At 35.7% G+C, this 23767-nt stretch overlaps 1 protein-coding gene across 4 annotated transcripts in view; it reads left to right on the top strand.

The window, feature by feature from the left end:
- Positions 1-23767, top strand: part of TLL1 (tolloid like 1) — a 216892-nt gene that overhangs the window by 103485 nt on the left and 89640 nt on the right. For all 4 annotated transcript variants that reach the window (XM_040471047.1, XM_040471053.1, XM_040471056.1 and 1 more), the window contains 2 exons: positions 4735-4913; positions 16320-16425. In XM_040471047.1, coding sequence (XP_040326981.1) covers positions 4735-4913; positions 16320-16425 — 285 coding nt within the window. The remainder of the gene's footprint in view (positions 1-4734; positions 4914-16319; positions 16426-23767) is intronic.

Here is a 23767-nt window from a genome sequence, read left to right as displayed (position 1 = left end):
GACACCTTCAGATTGAAAGTGAGGGGATGGAGAACTATCAATCATGCTATTGGAAGTCAAAAGAAAGCTGGAGTAGCCATACTTATATCAGACACACTAGACTTTAAATTAAAGGCTGTAACAAGAGATGGAGAAGGGCATTATATAATAATTACAGGGTCTATAAATCAGGAAGAGCTAACAATTATAAATGTCTATGTGCCGAATATGGGAGTCCCCAAATATATAAAACAATTAATCACAAACATAAGCAACCTTATGGATAAGAATGTGGTAATGCAAGGGAGTTTAATACCCCACTTACAACAATGGATAGATCATCTAGACACAGGATCAATAAAGAAACAAGGGCCCTGAATGATACATTGGATCAGATGGCCTTGACAGATATATTTAGAACTCTGCATCCCAAAGGAACAGAATATAGTTTCTTCTCGAGTGCACATGGAACATCCTCCAAGGTAGATCACATACTGGGTCACAAAACAGCCCTTCATACGTATAAAAGAATTGAGATCATACCATGCATACTTTCAGACCACAATGCTATGAAGCTTGAAATCAACCACAGGAAAAAGTCTGGAAAACTTGCAAAAGCATGGAGGTTAAAGAACACCCTACTAAAGAATTAATGGGTCAACCAGGCAATTAGAGAAGAAATTTAAAAATATATGGAAACAAATGAAAATGAAAACACAACAATCCAAACACTTTGGGATGCAGCGAAGGCAGTCCTGAGAGGAAAATACATTGCAATCCAGGCCTATCTCAAGAAACAAGAAAAATCCCAGATACAAAATCTAACAGCACACCTAAAGGAAATAGAAGCAGAACAGCAAAGATGCTCCAAACCCAGCAGAAGAAGAGAAATAATAAAGATCAGAGCAGAAATAAACAATATAGACTCTAAAAAAAAAACTGTAGGGCAGATCAATGAAACGAAGAGCTGGTTTTTTGAAAAAATAAACAAAATTGACAAACCTCTAGCCAGGCTTCTCAAAAAGAAAAGGGAGATGACCCAAATAGATAAAATCATGAATGGAAATGGAATTATTACAACCAATCCCTCAGAGATACAAACAATTATCGGGGAATACTATGAAAAAATATATGCCAACAAACTGGACAACCTGGAAGAAATGGACAAATTCCTAAGCACCCACACACTTCCAAAACTCAAATAGGAAGAAATAGAAAACTTGAATAGACACATAACCAGCAAAGAAATTGAATCAGTTATCAAAAATCTCCCAACAAATAAGAGTCCAGGACCAGATGGCTTCCCGGGAGAATTCTACCAGACATTTAAAGCAGAGATAATACCTATCCTTCTCAAGCTGTTCCAACAAATAGAAAGGGAAGGAAAACTCCCAGACTCATTCTATGAAGACAGCATTACTTTGATTCCTAAACCAGACAGAGACCCAGCAAAAAGAGAACTATAGGCCAATATCCCTGATGAATATGGATGCAAAAATTCTCAATAAGATGCTAGCAAATAGAATTTAACAGCATATCAAAAGAATTATTCACCTTGATCAAGTGGGATTCATTCCTGGGCTGCAGGGCTGGTCCAATATTTGCAAATCAATCAATGTGATACATCACATTAGTAAAAGAAAAGAAAAGAACCATATGATCCTGGTCAATCGATGCAGAAAAAACATTTGACAAAATTCAGCATCCTTTCTTAGTAAAAAACCTCGAGAAAGTCGGGATAGAAGGAACATACTTAGATATCATAAAAGCCATTTATGAAAAGCCCACAGCTAATATCATCCTTGATGGGGAAAAACTGATAGCTTTCCCCCTGAGATCAGGAACACAACAGGGATATCCACTCTCACTGCTGTTGTTTAACATAGTGTTGGAAGTTCTAGCATCAGCAATCAGACAACAAAAGGAAATCAAAGGCATCAAAATTGTCAAAGATGAAGTGAAGCTTTCACTTTTTGCAGATGACATGATATTATACATGGAAAATCTGATAGACTCCACCAGAAGTCTGCTAGAACTGATACATGAATTCAGCAAAGTCGCAGGATACAAAAATCAATGTACAGAAATCAGTTGCATTCTTATACACTAATAATGAAGCAACAGAAAGACAAATAAAGTGATCCCATTCACAATTGCACCATGAAGCATAAAAAACCTAGGAATACACCTAACGAAAGATGTAAAGGATCTGTATGCTGAAAACTATAGAAAGCTTATGAACAAAATTGAAGAAGTTATAAAGAAATGGAAAAACATTCTGTGCTTATGGATTGGAAGAATAAATGTTGTTAAAATGTCAATACTCCCCAAAGCTATCTACACATTCAATGCAATCTGAATCAAAATTGCACCAACATGCTTCTCGAAGCTAGAATAAGCAATCCTAAAATTTGTATGAAACCACAAAAGGCCCCGGATAGCCAAAGTAATTTTGAAGAAGACCAAAGCAGGAGGCATCACAATCTCAGACTTTAGCCTCTACTACAAAGCTGCAGTCATCAAGACAGCATGGTATCGGCACAAAAATAGACACATAGACCAATGGAATAGGGTAGAGACTCCAGAAGTAGACTCACAAAAGTATGGCCATCTAATCTTTGACAAAACAGGGAAGAATATCTAATGGAAAAAAGAGTCTCTTCAACAAATGGTGCTGGGAGAGCTGGACAGCAACATGCAGAAGGATGAAAGTAGACCACTTTCTTACACCATTCACAAAAACAAACTCAAAATGGATAAAGGACCTGAATGTGAGACAGGAAACCATCAAAACCCTGGAGGAGACAGCAGGAAAAAACCTCTCTGACCTCAGCTACAGCAATTTCTTACTTGACAAACCCCAAAAGCAAGGGAATTAAAAGCAAAAATGTACTTTTGGGACCTCATGAAGACAAAAATTTTCTGCACTGCAAAGGAAACAATCAACAGAACTAAAAGGCAACCAATGGAATGGGAAAAGGTATTTGAAAATGACATATCGGACAAAGGGCTAGTATCCAAAATCTATAAAGAGCTCACCAAACTCCACACCTGAAAAACAACCCAGTGAAGAAATGGGCAGAAAACATGAATAGACACTTCTCTAAAGAAGACATCCGGATGGCCAACAGGCACATGAAAAGATGCTCAACATCGCTCTTCATCAAGGAAATACAAATCAAAACCACCCTCAGATACTGTAACCTCACGCCAGTCAGAGTGGCTAAAATGAACAAATCAGGAGACTCTAGATGCTGGCGAGGATGTGGAGAAACAGGAACCCTCTTGCACTGTTGGTGGGAATGCAAACTGCTGCAGTTGCTCTGGAAAACAGTGTGGGGGTCCCTCAGGAAATTAAAAATAGATCTACCCTATGACCCAGCAATAGCACTGCTAGGAATTGACCCAAGGAATACAGGAGCACTGATGCATAGGGGCACTTGTACCCCAATGTTTATAGCAGCACTTTCAACAATAGCCAAATTAGGGAAAGAGCCTAAATGTCCATCAACTGATGAATGGATAAAGAAATTGTGGTTTATATACACGATGGAATACTACGTGGCAATGAGAAAGAATGAAACATGGCCTTTTGTAGCAACGTGGATGGAACTGGAGAGTGTTATGCTAAGTGAAAAATAAATCATACAGAGAAAGACAGATACCATATGTTTTCACTCTTGTGTGGATCCTGAGAAACTTAACAGAAGACCATGGGTCAGGGGAAGGAAAAAAAAAAGAGGTTAGAGAGGGAGGGAGCCAAAACATAAGAGACTCTTAAAAACTGAGAACAAACTGAGGGTTGATGGGGGTGGGAGGGAGGGGCGAGTGGGTGATGGGTATTGAGGAGGGCACCTGTTGGGATGAGCACTGGGTGTTGTATGGAAACCAATTTGACAATAAATTTCTTATTTTAAAAAAATAAAGAGGAAATAAAAAGAAATAAAAAGAAATACAAAATTGTTTGGCGTCTTGTGTATCATGATCACCAACTATACAAGATCAATTACTTACCCTCAATTGATGTCTCAGGGTGTGATTCTATAGATAAGCATTTTAATGTAAACCTTAACTATCAAAGTTTTAGATATAATTATATTTATATTAGCAAATGTCATAATTATGCCGGCTGTTGATTTTTCTTCACCACTTAACTTTAGATAATTTACCTTTTGAAACTAATTTTCCTTCATTCTTCTTGAGATAAATTCTCCCATGAGTAGGAAAAGTAACTCCTACATTTTTGATTAACTGTCTTTCTTTCATAAAGAAATTTAATTCTGTTTTTCTTAAAGAGGAAAAATAAACTTTGTTTTTATATTCAAAACTGAAATAATGGATTATTGCCAGGTAACCATAGTGACAAAGTAGTTACTTACCACAGTAGATGGATTTTGAGAATAAAAAACTATATTAGTATTAAATATGGGCTGATAATTAATTGTGGATTTAGCACATTAATCACCATCATAAGTATTTGATTTTCTGATATCTTTTGAATTCTCCCAGTGATGATTGAAGGCATATCTTGTAACATATGAGTTAGTGAAAAAGCACTTCCAGTGATTATGTGGGGATGTGTGTTGTATGTAAGTTTACCAGGATATTAGAAATGGGCTGTATTTATTGATGAAAGGCTGTTCTGCCTCTGAATGTATTGGGCTTTGTAGGCCATCGTAATTCTTGCCAAAGTTTCATCATACTGTAACTCATTTATCATTTCCACCACCATCTCCCTTTTCTCCTTTATTGCAGATGCTGCTCTTATGTGGGTCGGCGTGGAAATGGGCCTCAGGCAATCTCTATTGGCAAGAACTGTGATAAATTTGGAATTGTTGTTCATGAATTGGGCCATGTGATAGGCTTTTGGCATGAACACACACGACCAGATCGAGATAACCATGTCACTATCATAAGAGAAAACATCCAGCCAGGTGAGAGGCTTTAGAATATGTTGGGTTTAAGGTTGACAGAATATCTTTTAGTTGTGTTTATAGTATTTATTTAAGTTTTTCTTTAAAAAATGTGAACTGATTTTTTTCGATATGGTAGAATCAGCATTGTGCTGATAAAAAAAAATACCCATGATGGTATTATATTTTTAATTTGTTTTCCTTCAGACTGGATGATCTTAGGTACTTTTTATGCTTGATCTTTTTTCTTAAGGTTTAGCTGTTTTATTTCTAAACTTCTGTGCTTTCCAAGAATGGGTGTAGGCTATTGAACCACAAATTGATAGTATTAAAATTTTTACAGCATTTTTAATACTTAGCTCGATACTTTATGTGGTAGGGATTTAGAAAAGATCCCAGGTTTAACATGAAATGTGCTGCTACCATAGAAATGTATATTATACCAGGGACAATTTTTGGAGAAAATTTCAGGGAAATGAGTCATTTCTGGTATAGTCTAAATAGTTTCTTTGAGAATTCTCCTTCAACTACCCGGAAGATAAATTCTTAAGAATTTTTTCAGTAGTTGAAATATCAGATATAATTAAAATTTAATTTTCTCTGATAGTTGATGTGTGATAATAACCTTATTTTAAAGCTTTTTATTTAACTTTCATAAATTCTTAAAGATCAGTACATTTCAATTACCAAAAGATGAATTCTGTTTTTTGGAATCATCTTATAAGGTCATATGTATTTCAAGCATTAGAAAAGTAAATATTTGTCCTTATTTCTTTATTCATGGCAAGTTTTAAGTTACAAACATTGAATTCCTTAGAATTTCTTGTAATTAATGGTATTGATCTATGTATTTGCTCATCACATGCTTGGTTCTAATTATTTATTGAGGCGTTGTTAGATGTTGAAAATGCTGTGATGAAAAATATAAGGCTTAATGTGGGGTATGTGCGTATATATATATATATGATTGTAAGTGGGTGAGAAGAGTAATTATAGTCATATGATGAGAATACCATAAAGTCCAAGCAACATGTAACAAAATGCCTTGGTGAGTCAAGGGAGATGTCACAAAGGAACTGAAATTTGGAAGTAAAGTAGAAGTGTTGAAAGTGCACCAAAGAGTTATAGAATTTTAAGCTGTAAAAAAATCATGATCATAGCTATAATTATAGAAAATCAAATCATTTTTATTTTCCCATTATGGCTACATGGTATGTTGCAAATGGGAGATGAGTTGGTAATTACCTAATGAGGTTACATCATAGGGGATATTCTATGTGAAGCTAGGGAACTTAGATTTTATCTTTTTTTTAAAAATATTTATTCATTTTTGAGAGAGAGAGAGGGAGAGACAGAGTGTGAGTGGGGGGAGGGGCAGAGAGAGAGAGACACACAGAATCTGAAGCAGGCTCCAGGCTCTGAGCTGTCAGCACAGGGACTGATGCAGGGCTTGAACTCTTGACCTGAGCCGAAGCCTGGTGATTAACCAACTGAGCAACCCAGGTGCCCCAGATTTTATCTTTTAGCTACTGAGAATAATTGATTATTGAAAGCAGAACAAGTTCTGATTTTTAAAAAAAAAAAAGATAAAAAAAAAAAAAGAATTCTTTCGGCTTTGAGATCCTTAACTGAGGACGGGAAAGTTGAGGTGGGGAGGATGAACTTAAGTTAAGGAAACCTATAAGAAGATTAAATAAGTAACTTATAAGAGATGACTAAGTCTTCAGTCAAGGAAGTGCAGTTCAAGAAGAATAAGAGGCAATGACCTTTCAAATATATTTTAAGAGGAACACTAAAATAGGAAGGAAAATCTTCAAGGATTTATTTTTAGGCAACAGGATGAATGGTGACATCATCAAATGAAGGAAGAAATATGGATAAAGCAACATAATTTTTAGAGTGAGAAAGACAGATAATGATTTTATTTAGCAAATCCTTGATTTTGAGAAGCCATTGGATTATCCAAATGGAAGTGGTTAGTACACAAAGGAAAAGTGAGTCTAAACTTCAGCCTGTATCTAGAGAAGGAAATTTGATGGTAGATTTGACTGTCTAGGGAAATATTGAAGGGAGAGGAAAATACACCTGAGGATAGAAAGTAGGAGATGGCAAAAAATCCCCCCAAAGACCAATAAGGTTTGGTCTAAAAGGTAGAAGAAAAATCATTGAATATGATGTTCTAAGGAAGAGGTCATTTCAAGACTGATAAAGTAGGAGAAGAGGAGAGGGTGGTTCCAGATGGCAGTCTAAGAATATCCTGAACTCACTTCCTGCCATGGACACAACAAACTACAGCTATGCGTGGAATACTTTCTCTGAAAATATCTTGATAACTAGATGAACAGGGCCTCTCCAACAAAGGATTAAAGACCCACAAGGAGAGAGGGTAGGAGAGGTGGAGACATACCTGCCGCCAAAAAATCCAGTTCTAGGCCTGATGACCCCTAATCAGATGAGATCTCAAAAGTACAGCACTTCCCCCTGTGGAGCAAGGGGTTTGGGCCCTACATCAGACACCTCAACCTTTGGGTCCTGCACGGGAAAGATGAGCCCCCCAAACATAAAACCATGAGGGATTGTATCCAGGAGAAGAATAGAACTGGAAGGAACGGAGAACCTGCCTTTAAGGGGCTCACATGCAGACTCACGCACCCTATGACCCAGTGCAAAAACAGCAGCTTGAAAAGCACCTAGTCCTTATGTGAAGCAGACCCAATGACTAATCGTAAAGTGACCACTAGACAGGAAGGAATGTGTTGAGACTCTCCAGGGACAAAAAAGTGGTAGGTGCCATTTTTTTCAACCTCTTTCTCCTTGCTAATGCCGACACTGGTGGGTGCCATTTTAGCAATGTCTGCCTAACCTGCTTGCGCAGGTAGGCGCAGACCCCCTCACTGTGCCTCAGCTATGCCACAGCCAGCTGGGAGAGCACCCTTCCCCACACTAGAACCACGTCACAGTCAGCCAGACAAGAGGCTTTCCCTCCCAAAGCACAGATCTACCACAGCTAGGCAAATGCCCTACCCCTCCTGTGCCATAGCCATACCACAGCCGGGCAAGCACCTCACAGCCATGGTTGTGGCTCTGCCACCGCTGGTGGGTGCATGTACCCCACACAGGGGATACCTTGGAGTGTCTGGCTCTGGTAGCCAAGGGGATTTTGTTCCTGGGCCTCATGGGTCATCTTCTACACAAAGCCCGTTCTTCGAGACTGGGAGATGTAGCTGTTCTGCCTCATACACGGGAACAAATACAGAAGAGGCAAAATGAGACAGGGGAGTATATTTCAAATGAAAGACAAGACAAAACCTCAGATAATGATCTTAATGAAACAGAGATACATAGTCTACCTGATAAAAAGTTCAAAGTAATGGCCAGAACGTTGCTCACTTCACCAGGGAGAAGAATGGATGAATACAATGAGAACTTAAACAAAGAAAATATGAGAAAGTACCAAATAGAAGTTACAGGGTTGAAGAATACAATAATGGATGAAAAATACACTAAAGGGGTTCAACAATAGAGTGGATAAAGCAGAAGAATGGATCAGAGAATTGAAAGGCAAAGCAATGGAACTCACTTAGAGTAGCAAAACGAAAAAAGAATTTAAAAAGGTGGAATATCTTGAGGGACTTATGGGACAACATTAATTAGAATAGTATCTGCATATAGGAGTCCCAGAAAGAGAAGAGAGTGAAAAGAACAGAAAGGTTATCTGAAGAAATCATGGCTGAAAACTTCCCTAATCTGGGGATGGAAACAGACATCCAGCTCCAGGAAGCCCATAGAGTTTCAAATAAGATGAACCCAAAGAGGTCCACATCAAGACACCTTCTAATTAAAACATCAAAAGTTAAATACAAAGAGATAATCTTAAAAGTAGCAAGGGAAAAAGCTTACATACAAGGGAAATCCCATAAAGCCATCAGCAGAATTTTTAGAAGAAACTTTAGCAGAACAGAAGAGAGTGGCATGACCTATTCAAAATACTGAAAGGAGGGGGGGGGGGCCCCGCGCCACCTTCCAACCAAGAATATTCTACCAAGCAAAGTTATCATTCAGAATTGAAGGAGAGAGAGTTTTCCAGACAAGCAAAACTTTAAAGGAATCCATAACCATTAAGCCAGACTTACAAGAAACTGTAAAAGGACTTCTTTTTTAAATTGTTTTAATGTTTATTTATTTTTGAGAGAGAGGGAGAGAAACAGAGCATGAATGGAGGAGGGCAGAGAGACAGAGAGACACAGAATCCAAAGCAGGCTCCAGGCTCTGAGCTGTTAGCACAGAGCCTGATGTGGTGCTTGAACTCACAAACCGTGAGAACATGACCTGAGCTGAAGTCAGACACTTAACTGACTGAGCCATCCAAGTACCCCTAAAAGGACTTCTTTAAATAGAAAAGTACTGACAGTAATTAATGACAATAAAACATAAAAAGTAAAAATGTCACTGGGAAAAGAAAATGTATAGTAAAGGTAACAGGTTAATAACTGATAAAGATAGGTCAAGAGAAAAAGATAGATTAACTATAATAATCAGTTCAAAGGTACATAAAATAAAAAGATTGAAAATGTGATATCAAAAGCAAAACATGGGCAGGGGGGAGTAAGAATGTAGTTTTGGAATGTATTCAAATTTAAGTTGCTATCAACTTAAAATAGACTGTTATATACATAGGATGTTATATGTGAATCTGATAGTAACCATAAGCAAACACTTATAGTGAATACCCAAAAGAAAATGAGAAAGGAATCTAAATATAACACTAAGGAAAGGTATCAAACCACAAGGATAAAAAGAAAGACAAGAAGAAAGGAACAGAGAGGAATTACAGAATCAGCCAGAAAACAGTCAACAAGATGGCAATAAGTACATACCTATCAATAATTACTTTAAATGTAAATGGACTAAATACTCCCATCAAAAGATATAAAGTGGCTGAATATTTTAAAAACTACTCACTTATATGTTGCCTATAAGAGACTCACTTAAGAACTAAGGACACCAGACTGAAAGTGAAGGAATGGAAAAAAGATATTTTCTCCACTGAGTCATTGAAGAATTTAAAAGAGAAATTAAAAAATACCTAGATACAAAGGAAAATAGAAATATGATATACCAAAATCCATGGAATGCAGTAAAGTAATTATAAGAGGTTAAGTTCATAGCAATACAGGCCTATCTCAAGAAACAAACAAACAAACAAAAAAAAAAGCTCAAATAAACAATCTAACTTTACACCCAAAGGAACTAGAAAAAGAACAAATGAAGCCAAAGTTAGTAGAAGAAAGGAAATAATAAATGGAATAGAACTTAATAGATAATAGAAAAGATCAATGAAATTAAAAGTTAGGTCTTTGAAAAGGTAAAATTGATAAACCTTCAGTTAGACTCACCAGGAAAAAGAGAAGGCTCAAATAAATAAAATTAGAAATGAAATAGAAGTAACAACTGATACCATAGCAATACCAAGGATCATTAGACTAATATGAACAATTATAGGTAAGCATATAGGGTGACCTGGAAGAATTAGTTATGTTCCTAGAAACATACAATCTTTCAAGACTGAATCATAAGGAAATAGAAAACCTGAATATACTAATTACTTATAAAGAGATTGACTTAGTAACTAAAAACTCCCAACATACAAAAGTCCAGGACCAGAATGCTTCATTGGTAAATTCTACTTAATATTCAAAGAAGACGTAATACCTATCCTTCTCAAACTATTCCAAAAAATTGAAGAGGATGAAATGCTTCTGAACTCCTTTTACAAAGTCAGCATTACTCTAATACTAAAACCAGACAAGGGCAGCACAAAAAAGGAAAATTACAGGCCAATATCCCTGATGAATATAGATGCAAAAATCCCCAGTAAAGTATTAGCAAATATTAATAAACCAAAATAATCCATTAAAAGGATCATACACTATGATCAAGTGCATTTTATTCCAGGGATGCAAGGATGGCTCAAACGTGCAAATTAACCAATGCGATCTACCACATTAACAAAATATAAAAATGAGGAGAAAATGGGTGATTGGCGTTGAGGAGGGCACTTGTTGAGATGAGCACTGGGTGTCGTATGTAAGCGATGAATCACGGGAATCTACCTCCAAAACCAAAAGCACACTGTATGTTAATCAATTTGACAAGAAATTATATTAAAAAATAATAATTGGAAACAAAAACCCCACAAAACATAGAAATCATATGATCAATTAAAAAGATACAGAAAAAGCACTTGAGAAAATTCAACATCTATTTACAATAAAAACTCTCAACAAAGTGGGTATAGAGGGAAGGTACTTTGACATAACAAAGACCATATATCACAAAATCACAGCTAATATCTTACTCAGTGGTGAAAAACTGAAAGTGTTTCCTGTAAGGTCAGGAGCAAGACACTTTTGGCACTTTTATTCAAAATACTATTGGAAGTTCTAGCTACAGCAGTTCGATCAGAAAAAGAAGTAAAAGGCATACAATTTGGAAAGGAAGTAAAATGGCCACTATTTATAGATGACATGATGCTATTTGTAGGAAACTAAAGGCTCCACCAAAATAACTCCTGGTGCCAATAAATGAATTCAGTAAATTTTGTGGAATACAAAATTAATATATAAAACTATTGTATTTCTATACACTAATAAATTATCAGAAAGAGAAATCAAGAAAACAATCATTTATGATTGCATCAGATGGTATAAAATACCTTGGAATATGTTTAACCAGGGGAGTGAAAGACTTGTATACTGAAGACTAGTAAGACACTGATGAAAGAAATTGAGGAAAACACAGATAAGTAAAAACATATTGCATGTTCATGGATTGAAGAATTAATATCGTTAAATATCCATGCTACCCAAAGCAATATACGGATTCATTGCAATCCCTATGAAAATTCTCATGGCAATTTTTAGAGACCTAGAGCAAATAATGCTAAAATTTGTATGGAGTCGCAATAGACTCTGAATAGACAAAGCAATCTTGAGAAAGAAAAAACAAAACCAGAAGTATCATGCTCCCTGATTTCAAACTATACTACGCAATTACAGTAATCAAAACCGTATGGTACCGGCTTAAAAACAGCCTCATAGATCAGTGGAACAGAATAGTGTGCCTAGAAATAAACTAAAACATATGTGATCAATTAATCTATAGCAAAAGGAGCAAGAACAATGCAATGAGGAGAGGATAGTTTCTTCAATAATTGGTGCTGGGAAAACGGGACAGCTACATGCAGAAGAATGAAAGTGGACCATTATCTTCCACCATTCACAAAAATTAACTCAAAATGGATTAAAGTCCAAAGTAAGACCTGGAACCATAAAATTCCTAGAAGAAAACATTGGCAGTAAGCTCTTTGACTTTAGGCTTAGCAATGGTTCTTTTTTTTTTTTTTTTTTGATCTGATTCCAAATGCAAAGGTAATAAAAGGAAAAATAAATGTGTCTACATCAAACTAAAACGCTTCTGCATAGTGAAAGAATCCATCAATAAAATGGAAGGCAACTTGCTGAGTGGGAAAAGACATTTGCAAATCATATATCTGATAAGGGATTATTAGCACCTAAAATATATAAAGAACTCATACAACTTAACAACAAAATATAATCTGGTTAAAAAATGGACAGAGGCTCTGAATAGACATTTTTCCAAAGAAGACATACAGATAGGCAACAGGCACATGAAAAGACGTTCAACATCATTAATCATCAGGGAGATGCAAAATAAAACTACAATCAGTTATCATCTCATACCTGTTAAAACAGCTTTTATAAAAAAGACAAGAGATAACAAGTCTTGGAAGGATATGGAGATAAGGGAGTCTTCATGCACTGGTGAAGATACCATAGAAAACAGGATGGAGGTTCTTCAATAAATTAAAAATAGAACTACCATATGATCCAACAATTCCACTTCTTGGTATCTATGCAAAGAACACAAAATTACCAATTCAAGAAGATATATGCATCCCTGTCTCCATTGCAGCATTATCCACAGTAGTCAAAATAGGAAAACAACTTAAGTATCCATCTGTCAATAAATGAATGAATAAAGAAGACCTCTCTCTCTCTCTCTCTCTCTCTCTCTCTCTCTCTTTCTCTCTCTCTCTCTCTCTCTCTCTCTCTCACACACACACACACACACACACACACACACACACACACTGGTATATTACTCAGTCATGAAAAATGAAATCTTGCCATTTGTGACAACATTGATGGACCTTGAGGGTATTATGATAAGTGAAATAAGTCAGACAGAGAAAGACCAATCCGCATGATTTCAATTCTAATTGGAATCTAAAAAACAAAACTACCAAACGCATAAACCAGAACAAAACTGAGATTATAGATACAGAGAATAGAGTGGTGGTTGCCAAAGGAGAGGGGATTTGGGGATATGAAGTAGGTAAACAGAATCAAGAAGTATAAACTTCCAGTTATAAAATAAGTAAGTCATGGAGATGTAATGTACCGCACAGGGAATGCAGTCAGCATTTTATTAACTCCGCATGGTGATTGATGGTGATTAGATTTATTGTGGTGACCAGTTTGCAGTGTATACAAGCATCTAATCACTATGTTGCACACATGAAACTAATATAATATTGTATGTCAATTGTACATCAGTTTAAAAAATGATGAAATCATTTGTAGTGTTGATTATCAAGGAGAAGTAAAGCAAACGTTTACTCCCAATATAGGAGGCTCAAATGCCTGAGCCAGCTATCAAAGTTCATCTTACTTTATATCATTAAGAAAGAAATGAAAAGGAGACAATGTTTCGGGAAATGATTTCAACTATCAATTAATGAGAAGTTTGCTGTTAACCATAGCTATTAAGTTTCTTTTATTACGTGGAGAAAACATCTTATAAAGGAAGTAACTTTCAAGAATGATTCTTACTCTTAATAATAGGACTCTGTTTTAACATAAGGATGTATTTAAAACAAGCAAGAAATATGTAAGTAGTATATAAATGTATAATACTTAACACAGTGCTTAGGAAATTATGGCTATTCATACTCTGGGTGACTCAACATTCAGGCAAATGGAAAAGAAAGAATTTATTGTGTGAGATTTTCTGAGTATTTGGAACTAGTGTAGCAGGGCAATTCTAGTATGAAAGAGTTCATGCTGGAGATTAATCTTCAACAAATTTATGACTTGCTCTGGCTCAGAAACTTAAGATCAACTGTTATTCAAGGGCAATGTCTAATAAGTGCAGACTTTAGCCTCACATTTATATGCAAAATTAGTAACTACAATAGGAACCAGATTGTTACAAGGATTGTATTACTTCAATCCATTTTATTTATTTTATTTTTATTTTTTTTAAGTTTCTCCATTTATTTTGAGAAAGAGAGAGAGAACAAGCAGGGGAGGGGCAGAGAAAGAGCAGTGGGGAGACAGAGGGAGAGAGGAAGAGAGAATCCCAAGCAGGCTCTGCATTGTCAGCGCAAAGCCCAATGCAGGGCTTGAACTCATGAACTGCGAGATCGTGATCTGAATTGAAATCACTATGACATCATGACCCGAGCTGAAACCAAGGGTCAGATGCTTAACCAGCTGAGCCGTCTAGGTGCCCCACTTTAATCCATTTTAGAATATGCCTTCAAGAACAAGGTTCATCATCTTTTGTTTTTTAATTGTTTAGGGTGAGTTCCCCTGGTTCTCTGTATCTCTGGTGTTCTTCCCTTTATTCATGAAATAAGTTCAGTTTTCTTTATTTGGACCATGTATGGTTATATTGTTTTTATTTAGCACAAAACACTGAGTCACCTGCATGTTAAGTGCTCAATTATATGCCTCAGAATCTATGACTAAAGTTGCTTAATGTTCCACTTTCAGAAATTTTTATGAAGCATTTCGCTTTAGCTAGAGAATATCTTCCCATAGTGTGCTTGAATTTTGAAATCTCCACTCTCCACTGGGCATAGATTAGTATCTATAATCTATAATTATGAAAACCTCACCTCAGAACTGGATATGTTAAAACATACTTATTCCTTATGAAGAAGAGAGTTTTAACAGTTGCTTCTGTGAGAGGTTGGCAAGAATACAGAGTATTTCCTGAAAACAGTTATAGTGCAAATAGGCACATCAGAGATTTGTGGAACACATATTTCACTGTACAAGCTGGTTAGTTCATTAAAAACTAGCTAATGTGTGAATTAGTTGAAAGATAGACCAAAACACTTTAGTCTGGGACTTGGGTTCTGTCACTTCAGGATGATTCTTTAATTGTTAGTGCTGAGCACACCACTTTCCCTTATCACATGCAGAAAACATACTATACTTTGGTATCACTCTATTTCTTTATTGTTGTTTGGAAAATGTTATTAATGTGATATTTATATTTTTCATAGTAATATGGCAGTTGGAATAAAAACCTAGTTAGATGAGTGTTGTAATCTAGAATACAAACCTAGTTAGATGAGTGGGATAAAAACCTAGTTAGATGAGTGTTGTTCCATTTTAAGTTGGAACCTTGAATTTGGAATTCTAGGAGCTCACCTTTACATTTTGATCTTTCAAAGCTTTTTAAGTTACGTGAGCCACTAAAGCAGCTGTCTTCGGCTACTGAAATTATGAAAACAGAGTCACTGAGGTCTCATCTCTATCTGAGGAAATTCTCTGTTTCTGGAACAACTGCCATGGATGTACAAATCTAAGTCTGTTATTTTCAAATTTCAAGAAACCGTGTAACAATACAGATATAAACAACCAGTTGAGAAACCCATTAAAAGGAAAATGTCCAGAAGTTAAAATAACAGTTGTGAAAAGTAAAGCAAAAATAAATTATTAAGTTCTCAAGCATATTCTTCCCGATCAAAACACCCTCCAAGTAGAGGTTGGAATGGATTCATCAGAGAGAATCTTGTTTCAATTTTGAGTGAAATCTGCTGCTATTGTTTTTGCCTTTAGTGACAAAGTCACATAGCTAAAGCCTGCAGTGTTATGTGTACATGCAAATACTTTTTATATTTTTCTCAGTGTTCCAGAGAAAGACTCTAAAGCAAAAGATAATTTTGGTTGATCTTGGAAAATGTAGTCCTAAGAGAAAAGTGGAGTCCCATTTGGTAACGATGTAACTTTTTATAATCATTCCTGCAGTGTTGAAAAAAGCAGTGAGATTAAAAAAAAAAAAGTATAAGAACATAAAGCATATACATGCAAAACAACCCAAAGTATGTTTTTGATAATCCACCTTTTCCCCCCCAAATTAACTTATTAATGAAATTCAGTATTAATGTTTCAACGTGATGTTAAGTGAAAACAGCATGCATACTTTTGCACGTACCTCGGTGTTCGCATTTAGCTGCAACTTGCATTTAGTAAAAAGCAGATGCAGGCTTAGGAGGGGCTCTTCTGTTCTTGTCTCTGTCTGCTAAAAAGCTTCTGAAATGTTTCTTAGGTCAAGAATACAATTTTCTGAAGATGGAGCCTGGAGAAGTAAACTCACTTGGAGAAAGATATGATTTTGACAGTATCATGCACTATGCCAGGAACACCTTCTCAAGGTTGGAGTCTCAGGTTATACCTTTTGACTTTTAATTCCTTTCCTCCGTGTGGCTCCTGACAAAGCTATGCTTAACATTAGAACTTGAAGCTCTTTCAAATACTGTTGCCCTCAAGTACAAAAATACTCAATTAAGGTTTATAGCCAACACCAGCATTTGAGATTTTAAAAACATGTTTTCACATTTCCTATCAAATACATTCAGATTAAAAATTAAAATGGTATGAATTAATTAAAACTATTTTATATTCCTAAGTCAATTTTAAAAGTCCAATGAGAATTATTATTAAACCAATCAGTATTTTAAATTGGCATAACATCATTTAAGGAAACTTAGGCATTCACAAATCACATAGGGTACTTGGTTGTTGAGTTGGAATGTTTATTCTCTATTTAAGTTGTGTTCGCTACTGTGTATTTTCTATTGCTCAACTACTAGTTATGCTTGAAAGGTGCTTAACTAATTTAATTCTCAAAGAACATATTATGAAGATATTTTGCCTCATGTAATTTAGAATTTCACCACTTATTAACCTTAAATTCATTTCATTAAAGATTTAATGCTATTTTTAAAGAACGCAATAAATTTCGGTTTCAGTAACTTTATTCTAAAGATGATGTCATCAAGCAAATAGTTCCCAGGTAAGGAATTTAAATCTGTCAAATCATTGAAATCATCCCCTTTCCCCATTTATGCTCATTTTACACTCATATGTCCATTCTAACTCATTCTTTGTGTCCACTTATGTCCACTTCACAATTCATCTAACATCTATTTCTTTTTTTTAATTTTTTTTAAGTTTATTTATTTTTGGGGGGAGGGGCAGAGAAGGAGAGAGAAAGAAGACACAGGACTCAAAACCACAAACCGTGAGATTATGACCTAAGCCAAAGTCAAGAGTACAATGCTTAACCATCTGAGCCACCCAGATGCCCCTCAAACATCTGTTTCTAAGGACAGGGTCAGAAAGGAGATAAAAAATTCAAATTAATACCCCTGTCTTTTAAAAATAAATCCTTTTTTAAAAAAATATTTAATTTTTTAAAGATTTTTATTTTTTTTAAGTAATCTCTACACCCAATGCCCACGTTGTAGGTTGAACCTACAACCCCGAAATCAAGAGTCCCATGCTCCACCAACTGAGCCGGCCAGGTGCCCCCTAAAATAATTCTTTTTTTTTTTTAAATTTTTTTTAACGTTTATTTATTTTTGAGACAGAGAGAGACAGAGCATGAATGGGGGAGGGTCAGAGAGAGGGAGACACAGAATCCGAAACAGGCTCCAGGCTCTGAGCTGTCAGCACAGAGCCCGACGCGGGGCTCAAACTCACGGACCGCGAGATCATGACCTGACCTGAAGTCGGCCGCTTAACCGACTGAGTCACCCAGGCGCCCCGCCCCTAAAATAATTCTTAATAAAAAGTAAAGAATGATGTGTCAATGGGCCTTTAATACTTAGATACATTTTTAAATTATGCTCCTTTAAAAAGACAAAATTATATTATTTAAAAAATTGAGTGTGAACTGTATTTTAATAATTATTCACTGTATTTAATAATTATTTTCTGCTGGTGTGTATATATACATATATATATAGTTTATACTTGTAGTTTATATATTTATAGACTGTGTGTGTGTGTGTGTATATATATATTATACAGATATAATATATATGTAATATATATGCTGTTTTTGGAATTGAATTTAAGTTTTGGTAGAAATACACCCATAAATTTGGCCTGAAATTAATCTCAAAGAGTTATAAAACTTTATTTTTAGATCAGTGTTTGGACTTGAATTTTCCATAGAAACATGTAACAAATGGGATTTGGGTCCCAGTTCAGCCAAGGCACCTCTCGTATGTTGGTGTATTATATTATTTAGACCTAAACTGACTTTTGATTCTTTGCAACATAGGAGGTAGTGGAAAGAGGAGAAAATAATTCATTCTTTCTGTCTTTTATAGATGATGAATCTATACCAAAGTCTAAAATATAGATTTCCTCTCGTTCTGCATTTCTTTTACATGTTTAAATTGCTTCTTTTTCTTCTTTTCCATAAGCCATCCTGCTCTTGCTGCCTGAAGTCCATTGCTCCCACCCCCCACACCATGGTGCTGCATGCCAGCCAGTCTTGACCCATTATTTGTCTTATTCTTCCAAAATTATCCTATTCAGTCTTCCCAGTGAACTTAGAGTGGAAGTAACTATATCTACCTGTGAGAAGAGTTGATGCAATTCGCATTATTTTATTGTTTTGATCTTTAAATTTTTTTTTTTAACGTTTATTTATTTTTTTTGGGACAGAGAGAAACAGAGCATGAACGGGGGAGGGGCAGAGAGAGAGGGAGACACAGAATCGGAAACAGGCTCCAGGCTCTGAGCCATCAGCCCAGAGCCCGACGCGGGGCTCGAACTCACGGACCGTGAGATCGTGACCTGGCTGAAGTCGGACGTTTAACCGACTGCGCCACCCAGGCGTCCCTATTGTTTTGATCTTTAAAGAGAATGTTTACTAACTTGTGCATATATTTAAAAACTGAATTCCAGGAGAAAAATTAGTTGTCACAGTTCTTAGCCACCACTTCCAAAGTATTTGAAGCTCTGTGTGTGTGTGTGTGTGTTAAAAGACACTGAACATAAAATTTGCAATCTTAACTATTTTTTAGTGTACACTTAGTGATGTTAAGTATATTCACATGGTTGTGAAACAGATGTTTGGAACTTTTCATCTTGCAAAACTGAAACCCAGTGCCCATTAAACAATAATGCCCCATTTCCCCTCTTGCCAGCCCCTGGTGACTGCCATTCCACTTTGTGTTTCCATGAACTTGGATACTTTAGATACCTCATTAAGTAGAATCATACAGTATTTGTCCTTTTGTGATTGGCTTATTTCATTTAGCATGATGTCTTCATGGTTTATCCAAGTTGTAGCATGTGAAAGGATTTCCTTCCTTTTCAAGGCTGAATAATTTTCTATTGTATGTATATACCGTGTTTTGTTTATCTATTCATCCACTAATAGACATTTGAGTTGCTTCCACTTGTTGGCTATTGTGAATAGTACTGCTATCAATATGGGTATGCAAATATCTTTGCCAAATCCTGTTTTCAATTATTTTGCATATATACCCAGACATAGGATTGCTGGATCATATGGTAGTTCTGTTTTTAATTTTTTGAAGAAACTCCATCATGTTTTCTATAGTACTGCACCATTTCACAATCCCACAGCAGTACACAAAGTGTTCCAATTAATCCATATCCTTACCAACATGTGTTATTGTCTCTTTTTTTTTTCTTTTTCTCTTTTTAAATAGTAGCCATCCTAATGGGTATGACTTGATGTTTCATTGCGGTTTTGATTTTCATTTCTTTGATGATTAATCATGTTGAGTATCCTTTCGTGTGCTTTCTAGTTGTGTATTGTCTTTGGAGAAATGTCTATTCAATTCTTTTGGCCATTTAAAGTCAGATTATTCATTTTTTGTTGTTGAATTGTAGGAGTTCTTTATACATTCTGGCTCCTTATTGGATGTATAATTTGCAAATATTTTCCTTTTTTCATCTTTGCTGATAGTAGTTTTTTTTTTTATTTGTGTAGTCCCACTTACCTGTTTTTGCTTTTGTTAACTGTGCTTTAGTGTCATATCCAAGAAATTATTGCCAGATTCTATGTCATGAAGGTTTTCCACTATTTTCTTCTAGGATTTTTATAATTTTGGGATTTGTGTTTAGGTCTTTAATCTATTTTTAGTTAACTTTTTATATAGCTTAAATAATTGCCTAACTTTATTGTTTTATGTGGATATTCAGTTTTCCCAGTATCATTTATTGAAAAAAATATATATATACATTTCTGATTGTTTTTGGCACCCTTGTTAAAGATCATTTGCTGTATTTACTAGGGTTTGTTTCTGAGATTCTTATTCTGTTCCATTGGTCTATAGGTCTGTCTTTATACCAGTAACACACTGCTTTGATTACTTTAGTTTAATAATGTGTTTTGAAATCACAATGTGTGAGTCTTCCAACTTCGTTGTTTTCAAAATTTTTTAACTATTTGAAGTTTTATGAAATTCCATATGAATGTTGGGTCTGTTTTTCTGTCTCTGCAAGAAATTATATTGGGTTTTGATAGAGATTGTGCTGGATCTATAGATCATTTTGTGTCATGTGGACATTTTAACAAATTAAGCATAGAATGTTCATGCCATCCATAAGAATGGAATGTCTTTCCATTTATTTTTGTCTTCTTTAATTTCTTTCAACAATGTTTTGTAGTTTTAATTTAGAAGTCTTTCACCTTTTTGGTTGGGCTTATTCCTAAGTACTTTATTCTTTTTGATGGTATTTTAAATGGATTTTTTTTTCTTTTTTCTTTTTAAGTTTTTAATGTTTATTCATTTTTTGAGAGAGAGAGACAGAGACAGATCAAAAGCGGGGGAGGAGCAGAGAGAGGGAGACCCAGAATCTGAAGTAGGCTCCAGGCTCTGTGTTGACAGACATGGGGCTCAAACTCACAAACTGTGAGATCATAACCTGAAGTCAGACGCTTAACCACCTGAGCCACCCAGATGCCCCTGGAATTGTTTTTCTTCATTTCCTTTTCAGATTGTTCATTGTTATTGTATGGAATTGCAACTGATTTTTGTGTGTTCAGTTTGAATGCTGCAACTTTGCTGAATTTATTAGTTCTAACTTTTTTTGTGGACTCCTTAAGGTTTTCTACACATAGGATTATATGATCTGCAAAGAGAGAAGATTTCAATTCTTTTTTTCTTATTTTACTTCTTTTTCTTGCCTAATTGCTCTGGCTACAACTTCCAATACTGTGTTGAATAGAAGTGGTGAGAGTGGACGTTTCTGCTTTGTTCTTGATCTTAGATGAAAAACTCAATTTTTCACTGCTGAGTATGATGTTAGCTGTAGGTTTTTCATTCATGGTCTTTATGTTGAGATGGTTTCCTTCTATTCCTAGTTCATTGTAAGTTTTTATCTTGAAAGGTGTGAATTTTGTCAAATGAGTTTTCTACATCAGTTAGATGAACATGTGGTTTTTTGTTCTTCATTCTATTAATGCAAATATTTGAAATTTTATATATTTTTTCTATTCTGGATCCAGGGAGTCTGTAAAAGTTTTAGTTGTTTTCATGAATGTAGCCCATCGGCAGATTTGGGTACTTACTTTTAGGGAGAATAGGACTAGATAAATGGGATCTTTATATGCATGGGTAATTTGGAATATAGAGGCTTGTTAACTGGGATTGCCCATTTTTCATTAATAAAGAAATTACAAAATTTTACAAAGTTTCTTTAAAAAGCATAGCTCATTCACTCTTCTCATGTAGATGGAGCCAGTGAAGGTTAGTATGTGAAGCCTTTTGTAATCTGTCTCTGGCCTATTGATAGTGCCTCACTGAGGATAGTCAGGAAGAGCCTGCATTACTTAATGGCCTGGATGTGGAGGGAGAGAATTGTTAACTTCCTGACCACAAAGAAAGAACAAAAGAAATGGTGACTTACCCCCTTCTGAATGAGAGGTTACCTCAGTAGAGAGAAGAAGTCAAAATTCATCACTCTGTTGTCTGACTTTGAATATATTCATGCCAAGATGTCCTTGACCTTTTCAAGTTGAACTGTTTTGAAAAGTGGAAAAAATCAACCTTTAAAGATTACAAATCTGTTTTTAGAAATAGAAAACAGTGAATACTTTTTGGTGCTGAAGTACTACAGAAATGGCAGCCCTTCACTAATTTGGACTTACCCTATTTAATGTATATGTTGATCCATGAAGTGTAGTTGAAGAATGGCTTTTCTCAATGCTACCTTATTTTATAGCTCTACCTCCCCTTCAATTGCACTGGCCTAGCTGTAGTTGCATCTAATTAAGTATGTGCAAGCTCTCACTTTTGCTAGTCAACTCCCATAAATCATTAGTTTCCCTCCCTACTTTTATCTCAGGCAGTATGCATGTGGCATTCTATAGATACTTAAATTTATAGAGTTCCATTCTCTATTTGCGTTATCCAGGTTTTATCTAAAAGATCACTACCCTGACCTCGGAGCCAGAGAGGTTAGTCATAAAATACTCATAGATCATGTCACTCCTCTGTTTACCATCTTCCAAATATTAACAGTTTTCCTCAGGCTAAGAGTCACATTATCTGTGTGACACTCAAACACTTTAAGGATCCTCCCATCTCTGAGCCGTTGAATTTCCTGTTTTTTCTCTCTGGAAGTCTCTACTCCCATTTACCCACAATGCCCCCGCCTTCACTCCCTTCATGTTTGCCCAATTTGTCAACTTCCAAGTGAGTTTTCCTTTGATCTCACTGTTTAAAAGCTACCCCATCACTGGGTAATCAATATCCATCTTCACTTCTTTTTCTCCGTAGTACCTGTCACTATCTCAGTTGTCAGTCTTTTGTTTAATGTCTCTCACCCCACACTAAAATGTGAGAATCATAAATGTTTATTAAAGGCTATAAATCCAGACTTACAACATTGCTTGGTTAGTATTCCCTAAAGGAAAGAATAAGTAGAGGTGAAATTTCCTTTAACTTGTATTTAATATACAATGTATTGATTAAAGTTTTGGAAAGGCGTATCATGTCTTTCATCTTATTTAAAAAATTTTTTTTTACAATTGTATTTCTTAATTTTAAATACTTTTGGGGCACCTGGATGGTTCAGTTGGCTGAGCTTCCAACTCTTGAATCTGGCTTAGGTCATGATCCCACATGCAATTGAGCCCCGTGTTGAGCTCTGCACTGAGCATGGAGCCTGCTTAGGATTCTCTCTCTCTCTCTCTCTCTCTCTCTCTCTCTCCCTTTTTTGTCCCTCCCCTGCTCTTGCTCTCTCTCTCTCCCTAGAATAATAATAATAAAAAAACTAATTTCAAATACTTTTATAGAAAGCTTTTCTTTTTTTGAAATCCTTCTTACCACTGGAATAGTTTCCCACTCTAACTTTTAAGCTCAGTTCTTCCTTTAGAGCTATAAATGTTGATATTCATTGCAAAATTAAGATTATCTTTAGTGCAGTATATTCAGAATTTTTAGTTTTGAATATTAAGAAGATGTTGAGTTTTATCACGACCTTGGTCTCACAACTCAGTGTCTCTAAGTTAGCATCATGGGTGCATTGCTAGTTTTATCCTCTTAATTTTACCACGAAAATTTTATTTTCTAAGTTTTTTTTTAAATTTTTTTTAACGTTTATTTATTTTCGAGACAGAGAGAGACAGAGCATGAACGGGGGAGGGCCAGAGAGAGAGGGAGACACAGAATCTGAAACAGGCTCCAGGCTCTGAGCCGTCAGTACAGAGCCCGACGCGGG

Source organism: Herpailurus yagouaroundi, unplaced genomic scaffold (genome assembly GCF_014898765.1).
Source record: "Herpailurus yagouaroundi ecotype Mexico unplaced genomic scaffold, PumYag 28, whole genome shotgun sequence".
Taxonomy (NCBI): Eukaryota; Metazoa; Chordata; class Mammalia; order Carnivora; family Felidae; genus Herpailurus; species Herpailurus yagouaroundi.
This window is presented reverse-complemented; position numbering and strand designations above follow the sequence as displayed.